At 46.3% G+C, this 10,097-nt stretch overlaps 1 protein-coding gene across 3 annotated transcripts; it reads right to left on the reverse strand.

The window, feature by feature from the left end:
- Nucleotides 1–207: 207 nt before the first annotated feature.
- LOC121600010 (structural maintenance of chromosomes protein 5) lies at nucleotides 208–7,842 on the reverse strand. 3 transcript variants are annotated; one of them, XM_041928252.1, is made up of 5 exons: nucleotides 7,624–7,842; nucleotides 7,408–7,549; nucleotides 6,784–7,340; nucleotides 4,734–6,708; nucleotides 208–4,655 (listed from the first exon to the last, which is right to left on the reverse strand). In XM_041928252.1, the coding sequence occupies exons 1-5, from the start codon at nucleotides 7,674–7,676 to the stop codon at nucleotides 4,275–4,277; spliced, it is 3,108 nt and encodes a 1,035-aa protein (XP_041784186.1). In that variant the 5' UTR covers nucleotides 7,677–7,842; the 3' UTR covers nucleotides 208–4,274. The 3 variants fall into 3 exon arrangements, with proteins under 3 accessions (XP_041784186.1, XP_041784184.1, XP_041784187.1); XM_041928250.1 differs by lacking the exon at nucleotides 7,624–7,842 and having other exon boundaries at nucleotides 7,408–7,605; XM_041928253.1 differs by lacking the exons at nucleotides 7,408–7,549; nucleotides 7,624–7,842 and having other exon boundaries at nucleotides 4,734–6,710; nucleotides 6,784–7,130.
- Between the last annotated feature and the right edge of the window lie 2,255 nt (nucleotides 7,843–10,097).

The following is a 10,097-nucleotide window of genomic DNA, read 5'->3' on the forward strand; positions in this document are numbered from 1 at the left end:
CCGAAACAGAATCCTCATGACTGTTAAGAAAGGCCTGATATTATTGCTGGAAAAGTTGTTTAAACGATATCCTTGTTCGTGAGGTAGATGTTGTTAGTCATTGTTGCTACTTTCATCGGTAATATCCTTTATTCTATCATTGGAAAACATTACAGATTCATACTACTGCTAATGACGTGCAGCTCTAATGTAATCTAATGTACCAGCTCTATATAATAAATCAAATATTGCCTGTTCCCAACGGAGGTTACAGATTTAGAGTAGTCTAAAATATCGTTTCGAAAAGAGATTCGGGATAGCATTGAAAATGTTCCGAATATCTTCAGCATCAGCTATCACTTCGCTCACCAGCTTCCTTGAGCTTTATTCTCTGATAAAAAGACATCTCAATTCGATTCGAAAATCAAGTCAGGGTAATTGGACTGAACTGATGGATTCTGAGGTACCTTAATCTCTTCCTGGAGCAGTATCACTAACTTAAACCACTAGAGGAGTACACTATTAGTCAGACGACAAAAGAAGAACACATTTTCTGACAGTATGCTAACAATGATAAGAATAACACAACAGAATGACATACTCCTTCACAAATTGAATTGTAGATATTGCTTACAATCCCTAGAACTTGCTACGAAAGCTTTCTAATAATCCCTCGAACTCGACCCTAAAGCTCAAAAGTGACTGATACAAGATTTGGGCTAAATAAAACAAATTCCACCTAAAACTATCAAAGACGCTAACAACAGATTTCGATTGTAAGTCCGTTAAAATCTGGCATTAAAGAATTATAAGCACCTTTGACTGCAACATCAGATAAAGCGTACTGCACGAAATGGGAAAATTGTCACTAGCTCAGCATCTTAATTCCGTAATAACATACATCATTCTCTAATCAACAGCTTACTTTGCACGATAACTCATCTCTGCCCGGCGCATGTCCGTCGGCTATCCATCCACTCCCCGTGTTCTCGTATCGATTTCAGACCAACAACGACGCCCCAATCCAACAGCGGCCGATGTCGATGTCAGACATCGTGATCATGACGTCTCGGCGTAACACCGGAAGCGAAACGAGCCACCGGTCACTTAATTGCACCGCATAAGTGACGATTCCGGGCGTCCGCATCCATTAGCATGCGAGGTGGCCACTCCACATGCAGCCAATCACCCGCTGTCCTCTCCCCGTCGTGCCCCTTGTCCCGCACTGTGATTGATCCGGGCTAGAAAAGATGGATGCGAACGCATCCCAACAGGGGATCGCGCGTCCGATTCACCCGATCGCCCCGAGGGCAAAATTTCTTTTCCGACCGACCGATTTTGCTCCCCAGCCCCTCCCCGCCGTCTGGGTCGAACCGAACCGATCGGACATGCTACGTCTATTGACCTGAGATCCGCATTATAATGCCACCCCTCCAGGCGGGGGGAGAACGGCGCTCGCGCGCTAAGTGCTCAACAGGCGCTACAGTTTGATAATGGTAGCGTTGACGAGTAATTTGTCCACCGTTGAAGCGAGAGGCGGTAATTAGGACGCGAATGCAATTACGCGGCGACCTACCCGGCGCAGGATGATGCTGCCGGATGACGGCCCGGGGACGCATTAGCGGTACGCATCATCATCATTTGGCAATTAAATCAATCTGCTCCATAATTGGCACATTCGCGGCATGCTGCTCTAATAGGATTAATTTTATGGCTCCTTCCAGGGCCCCAGACCGCTGTGTCGCGCAGGACGATGTTTGCCGGCGACGGGTGACAGGTGCTGCGGGGTTGGGTTGGGTTGTTGTGGAGGCGGATGCTCTGCTCCACCACCGTCGTAAACCCCGCTTAAAAGTCATCATTATCATCAACCGATCAACTCGATCGGGGAGTGACATCGACCATCGGGCTACGGGGCGCGATAAGAAGCCATGAAAACGCCATCCCCAACGATCGCTTTTCGACACCCCGGCGGTTTGGGCTTCCCTCCTTCTTTTTTTTAATTGACTTTTCGTGTCATGTTCTTATAAATCGTGCCAGCTTCTGTCCGCACCGTTTGACATAAATAGTATGCGCCCGCCCGCTGCCTGTCTTGTTTGTATTGGCGATCGCTATTAGCCATTTCGCGATCGATCGATCGCGATCGATTGCGGAACGGCGACAACGACGACGACGATCGAACGGTTTTTAATCTTCGCACCGGGAGTGTACTGACCGCTTGCCGTGTAGTCGTCGTCGTCGCGTGTGAGTACGCAAATGGTTGTCGCGTTATCTTGAGCCCGCGCGAAACCAGCTCGCGCGGTCCAGGGAGAACCTGTTGCGCGGCGGTACGGTCGCCTTGTAGTGGTGGTTTTGCGCATGATGGGACGACAAATTCCTACACGCAGCTGATAGTGGCCGAACGAACGAACGAACGGTTCTTCGTGAACCACGCGGATCGGTGGCGCAAATGCCGATGAGAAAGTTTCGGTACGCAACTATAGCGAAGGTTACCTGATAACAGCGGCTGCATTAATGGCAATATTAATTTTAAAAGCAATGCATTAAAAGCCCCGGGGAAGCGTAGCATGGTTATAAAAAAATATGTACATCCAACGTTTACTGGCATCAAAACACTATCAACATTCTTTCTATCTTCCCGAAAGCAAAATTCCTCGATAAATGTGTATTATTTGTACCTTCCTTTTCCAGCTAAAGATACAAAGGCACGCGTCCTTTAACTTGAGTTGCTCAAACTAATTAAATGTATCCACCTTTGAATTACGATCTGTTCCTACAGGCACCTGGTTACTGCTGTTATCCGTTTTGAAATACTTTTCTTTGCCTTTCATATTGGCATATGGCTGTACAAGTCACTAATAAACAAAAATCATCCGAAATTATGTGTTATTTTTAGACTGAGAAATATAATCACTACATGTCAACACAACCCTATTCTCTCACGCTGCTTTCAATGCCAATCGAAGAATACTGATCCGAAATATGTTTAGATTTTGAAAAGGACAGCTTTTTGTAAAACATATTGTATGGGATGATAACGGAATAATTGCAGATAATCTACAAATCTACTGAAGAATGGAGAAGTAACGTGAGATATATTATTGAGGCAAGAATGGAACATAATAAAAACATTAAAGGAAAATTTTAAAACTTAAATTCGAATGTCATGGTATCATATTCTTGCGTTGATCGAGCACGAGTTCGGCGCATGGTAAACCACAGGTATTAGTCTTTCTCAACTATTTGAATGTCCCAGAAGTTTTACGATAAGAGATTAGAAAATCACAAGACACCGTATTTACATGTTAATGTTTAAAAAAACAACTTAACATTATGATCATTGTTTTTAGGTTCATTACGTGCCTTCCAAGCATCAGGAAATGGAACACTTTCGAAGTTTTTGGGCAAAATAGGTCGGTAACAATTGGAAATACTTCATTGCTTTTTGGACTAAATGAATTGAATATCGGGAACGTGAAATACTACACACAGCAAAAATTTCACAAATCGTTAAGAAATAATTCCCAAACGTACGTCACTTTTCTAGAAGATACCAAACAAAATTCCTTCCTTTGCGCTGTTAGTGAGTAACGGAAAGCGTTTGATTTCGATGAGCTAACTTAGTAATTATTCAAAACATCAAAAAGACGGATTTAAACAGATAAATAGATTCTTATTCCGTTCATTCTTAGCTTTAGAGCATGGCGAAAATACTAACGTGAATGTAATGTAACCATGCAAAATCACGGAAAGTATTTGCAGCTTAAGAAACGCAAAGGATTTACTCGTTGAAATTGTGAAACTTTGTTCGTTATGCTTGGATTGTACTGGAATTTAAAACGATTTATATGTCGTATCGTGTCGCACCTATCATGTACATGCTAATACTAAATAACATTGTAATGGTAATGATATGGCTGGATTCAATTGATGTGATACTGATGCTGAACATTATACATAACTATAAAAACTGTGCGTTCTGATCCAACAATGTTTATCTGTCATGTAACAAAGGTGTCTGAACTCCTGCGTATTATCGCTAACGTCTAACATTTATCCTCAAATAGATGGATTGTCCGAGACAATGACTATAGAACGTAGATGTAATAATAAATATATATATCTAGATTTGAACCTGATATAGACGCCTTATAATGCCTCTTGTTCTTGGAAAAGCATAAAAGGTTACGAAAGAAAAATTACGCTTTCAAGTAACCCTAGTCCGTGTTCTTACTTACAGTTTAAACGTTGGTTTGTGTCTACACATCCAACAATTTGTCGGCACAGTGTTATCCCCGTCACGGCTTCACATCCGGTATGAACACATCCGGATTCGCGATGTACTTCCCATTGTGCACGACGATCACGTTCATCTTGGCGTTGCACTTGAGCCGCGGCAGCAGCTTGGGCGTGACGAAAAAGTACTGCGACTGCCCGGTGCGGCACGTTTCCTCCACCAGCATGTTGAACACCTTCCGCTCGTTCGTCGGATCCATACCCTGGTTGATCTCGTCCACACACCGGAACGGTACCTGCGTCATGTGCTGCAGCGAGAGGGTGTAGATCGCGATGGCCACCGCACGCTCCCCCCCGGACTGTAGCTTCCGATCGAGCGCGCTAAGCTTCTCCTCGTTGCGATACTTCACGTAGATGCGGATGCCGTACTCGTCGTAGTCGCGCTGCAAAAAAAAAGAAAATTAAAATCAATAAAAATGTAATAACATTTCAATGCCGAAACATGTCGACCTCTCTCTTACCTCTCCCTGCCGAATCAGCTCCACCTCCCCGGCGAAGCCCATCGAGCTCATGAAGTGGGAAAACTTCCCGTTAATGCACTGCACCACGCTCTGTATCTCGGGGTACCAGCGGTCGTGCAGTGCTGCCATCTGCTGCTCCAAAGTGGCCACCGTCTGCTCGGAGCACGCCACGCCCGCCCGCAGCTGCTCCAGCTGACGCTTCTTCTGGGCGTACTCGTCGGCGACCGACTCGTTCGCCTGCGGCAAACACTCGAACCGGACGCGCAGCTCCTCCAGATGCGCCTCGACCAGCTCGATCGTGTCCGGCAGCTCGGCAAACTCTTTCCTGTACGGGAAGTCCGGCTTGTCCGGCGTTTTGTTTGCGCACAGTGCCCGCGCCGTGCTGTTTTTCTCGGACGATTTTGCCTTCACCTCGGCCAGCTTTTTCTCCACGTTGGCGAGCGTCTTCTTAGCCGACTGGTAGGCGTCCTCCAGCAGCCGAAAGTTTGCCTCCCGATCGTTGTTTCGCTCCTCGAACAGGCGTATCCGCTGCTCGAGCAGATCGTGCTCCCGGCTGGCGGCTGCGTACCGCTCCAGCGCCGCCACCTTCCGCCGCTGCTGGTCCAGCAGCTGCTCGATGATGGTGTGGCAGGACCGCTCAAACTTGACCTTCTCCTCGTCCACGTTCACCAGCCGGGCGGTCAGCTCCTTACACTTTTGCTCCTGCCGCTTCACCTTCATCTTCGTCTGCTGGTACTTGGACAGCTGCTCCTGCAGGTCGCGCTTCTGCTCGCGCAGCCCCGCGCAGCGCTCCTGCAGCTCCTTGATGCTGTTCTCGATCTGGCCCCGCTGGTTGCGGATCTTGTCACACTCGCGCACGAGCCGCTGGTGCTCCTGGCGCTTCTGCGCCAGCAGCGCGTGATCCGTCGAGCGGTTCAGCAGGTTCAGCGTGCGCAGCGCATCGCTGCGCGTTGATTTTTCGCCCGTGTAGCGCGATTTCGACACCTGGAAGCGGTGCGACGGCGTGAAGAACAGCCCGATCTCGTCCGGCAGGGCGGACACGTACTTGGCCGAGTCGGCCCCACCGACCGGTATGTTGTGCAGCCCGTACAGCTTGCACAGCCCATTCAGCACCGGGTACGGGCCCTGCACCATGTCGATCAGGTAGGTGTGGAAGCCGAAGCGCTTCAGACTGCCGATCGGATGCCGGGCGGTGTAGTGCAGCTTGTCCGCCGGATCGCTCTGGATCGCGTTCACACCGTCGATCCGCAGCTCTTCGCGCGTTTTGCGCAGAAACAGATTCATGTCCTGTGTGCTTTCGCACGTAAACGCGATCAGGTCGCGCACGCCGATCGTATTCTCCAGAAACTGCACATTCTCCAGCGCCGGCACGTTCAGCTCCAGTATCATCGGCTCGTAGATCTTCCCCTGGAAGAGGTGCTTGTGCTCGCGCAACCACAGCACCGCCTTGTACGTGCCCTCGAAGCGTGTCTGCAGGATGCGCAGCTTGTTGCTGGCCACGTTTTCGATCGTTTCGATGCTGCGCTCGATGCTCATCATCTCCGGCTTCAGCTCCGTGTCGATCTTTTGGTTCAGCTCCTGCCGGCGCCCCATCAGCAGATCGTTATCGGCCCGAATTTTGGCCTCCTTCCCATCCAGCGCGGAAATCTCCTGCCGCACCTGGTCCTCCGACCCGAGCGCGGTCGCCGAATCGGCACAGTCCTGCACGAAGGCGGCCAGCATGACCTTGGCCTCGTCCAGCTCGGTCTTGCGCTCGTCTGCCTTGGCGAGTGCGTCCATCAGCTCGCGCTTCTGCTTGCTGATGGCATCTTCCAGCCGTTCCGTCTTTTCCTCCAGACTGTTGATTTCGTCCGTGCTGCGCTGGCCGATCGCTACCTGTTTCGCTTTCGACGTTTCCAGCTCCTTCTTGCGGGCCAGTATTGCTTCCATTTCCTGCTTGAACTGATTGTACTGCTGTTCCTTCTCTTCGGTGCATCTGTAAATGTAGTGAGTAAACGATGGAATCGGTGAGAAAACTAATGTTACGGAGTGTGGGCTGCTGATGACTCACTTTTTTGCCAGCTTTAGGTCCTTCAGCGTGGCCGAGTATTGCAAAAACAGCTCCTCGTACTCCAACCAAGCCTTCCGGGCCATACACACGTGAATCTGCTGCTGGAACTCTTCGCGTGCCCGCATCGACTGCAGCTGCGCCTCCAGGGCCTCCAACCGGGCTTCCAGTTCGCGCACCCGGGCAGTACCTTCCGCACCCTGGTTGGTGCTCTTCTCCTGCAGCGAACGCTTCTCCTTCAGCTCCTCGAACCATTGCTGCACCTCGGGCGTACACACGGACGACTGCGTATTGAGCAGCAGTTCGCGCGGATTCATCTTGGTAAAGTCCTGCACCCGGTCCTGCGGGAGAAACTGGCACAGATTGTCCACCTGAATGTTGAAGGCGCGGATCTGCTGCAGGTACGCCTGCTGGGACACGGTTTGGTTGTCGATCTCGAACGTGCTCTTGGCGCTGTGATCGAACGACCGGCTAAACCACCGGACGGCCCGCTGGTTGTTGCGGTAGATCGAAATCCGGATCGTGGCGCTGTCCTTCCCGTTCTTGATGTAGCTGTCGATCTGCAATGGGAAATGCACATGCATAAACAAGCTTTCACGTGCCTTACGCTGGCTATATATATATTACGTTATCACATCTGGAGAGCAGCTTGCAGTTGCCACCCATCCCGAGCACGATGCCGGCCACAATGGCTGATTTGCCGGTTCCGTTTGGGCCAAGAATAATGTTCAAATACTCCTCCGGGTACAGCACCACCGAATCGTATGTGCTGAAATGGATTATAAAGATTAGACCACACGCTTTTGCAGCAATTACAGCAGCCATTCCATACGATAAACATACACAAAGTTCTGCAACGACACGGACGCTATCTTCCCTACGATCGATGTAGACATGGTGGACTGTTGGTTTGAACGCACTGAGAGTTTTGCGGTTCAAATAGCTATTCAATGGCAAAATAACACAAACTATCACCAACACACAATCTTTACTTTCTCGTTATTTTTCGCGCGTTGCTTGCGGCTTTGAAATTAGCTCCAGAAAAAAACGTCAACAAGCAAATGTCAGCTGTAGCCAGTGTGGCCAGATTATTTTGGCAGATTTAGGCAGGAGGACTGTTGAGAACGCAACAATTTCCATTAAGGCCCGTGTCTGTGCTCCATCGGATGCGATTTTATCGGAAGGCCTGTCAAAATTTTATATGGGATTTGACAGATAACGTCGGACGTGCGATTTCGTCGTACGACGGAATCAAAAAATTTTGATTTCGTCGGACGCCGCATCCGATTTTATCTGTCAAACTAAATGTGTGGTGTTTTGTAGGAACAATCTCAAATAATTTTTCATAATCGTTATATTATTAAAATCATCCAAATAATCGCAATATTATACGAAAAAGCGTTTGACAGCACGTGCGATAAAATCGCATGCGATGGAGCACAGACACGGGCCTAAATCAATTATTTTAACGATCAATTTCTTTTAACGTTTTAACCACCGACAGCGAGATTCAAATTCAAATTTGAATTATTTTCTTTGACGAGCAATTCTCGGAATCCACAAACCTGACATTTTTTACTTATTATGAACATTAAATTTTAACGGATAAAATTTTGAATTCAAAACGCATACAGTCTGTTTCCGAGTTACGCGGTTTCTGTGTTCCCGACGAATCCGCGTAACTCGAATATCGGCGTAAGTCGAATTTCACGTTTTTTGACTGAACTACTATAGATTACTCGGTGTTTTTTATTTAATTTAATACTTATATAGGCTTTATCATTTATTTGGTATGATTCGTGCAGAAAATTTTAAAATTTTTGGCTTTTAAGCGGTTTCCATTTGTTAACGAAAATGCAATTTATACCGAATTCGAAGCAAATTGTACTGATTTGACATTTCATCTGTCAACTTTATAAAACCGCGTATCTCCGAATCCGCGTAAGTCGAGAACCGTGTAACTCGGGAACAGACTGTATAGCATTTTTCAAGTGCCAGGCAAACAAACGTGCATCAGCGCGATAAGGCAGCGGTAATCGCTGATGCGGGCATGCGTGTGATTTCTGAAAACAATGGTTTTTCCGAACGCACGCCCGCAGTAGTGATTACCGCTGCCTAAGCAACAAATGAGGATAGCGATCCTTGAAACAGCATCCCAAGCGCCACAGATTAATCTTAAATGACTGGAAAATCAAATATCAGTGATTTTTGGTAGAATACATGGAAAATCGATAGTTTTAGGGCGATCATCTGTGAATCGGTAGGCATGTAAAAAATCGGTAGGAATACATATAAATCGATATTTCTGGTCACTCTGGCTGTAGCGCTACACATTGGAATACCCAATGAACAAAACGGCATATTCAGTAGTGTTTACACTGCGCTATTGCACGAGTGAGAAAGCTCTGCAGTTCACATCTCACCTAGATGAAACAATTGTTTGTTTTCTTTTGTTTGATGAATGTATATTTAAAAAAATCATTTCAGACTCATTTTCCAACCAAACCCAAGTGACATTCAATGATCTAAAAAGAATGGAACAATTTATGGAACACAGCTTCGAAGGATGACTGAGTTTCACAATAGATGTCGCGTTTTAATAATCGTTATATTCCTTTTCTTTTCTTGCAATATATAATATGGATGAGAGGGTATCGACACACTTGATCATCAGTCAGTTTTCATTGGTGTTTCACTGTTTCAATTTAAAATCATCCAAAGAATCGCAATATCAATTCAAATAAAATTTGACTGCCCGTTCGTTACAAATTGCTTCCAATAGATCACTGTACAAAAAAGAGACAAAAAAGAGTTTCAATTTTAATATCACTCTGTCATTTATAGCATGCTGATTGGGTCCGCTAGTAACCGCTATCGGGTTATCCGTAATCACGGATAAACGAGAAACAGTAACAGCACATGAAACATTTCAAATTAGCCGTTATTTTATAGCACAGTTGGGTTTCTTCTGTGTAAAATAATCAATGGTTCAAAGAAATATTGAAAAATGAATTAATAAATATTAAAAAAAAGCCATTCCAAACCAAAATCATAATCATCATTTCATATTTGCACTTTTTGTTGCTATAATTCATTATTTCGTTAAAAACAAATTAAAAAAAAAAACAAACCTTTGTATACCTTAGGCTTGGAACTACTCGTATGTGAGAGTTGTGTCCGTTTGAGTTTTGAATTAAAAATGAGCATGTTGTTAAGCCATGTATTACAATTATTAATACATGAGGTCAATGATGGTAAGAAAAGACTCAGAATCAATTTTCCAGTAGCGTTCACTGCTCAAATGAGTTATTTATTAA

The sequence above is a fragment of the Anopheles merus genome, chromosome 3L, assembly GCF_017562075.2.
Source record: "Anopheles merus strain MAF chromosome 3L, AmerM5.1, whole genome shotgun sequence".
NCBI classification, from domain to species: Eukaryota; Metazoa; Arthropoda; class Insecta; order Diptera; family Culicidae; genus Anopheles; species Anopheles merus.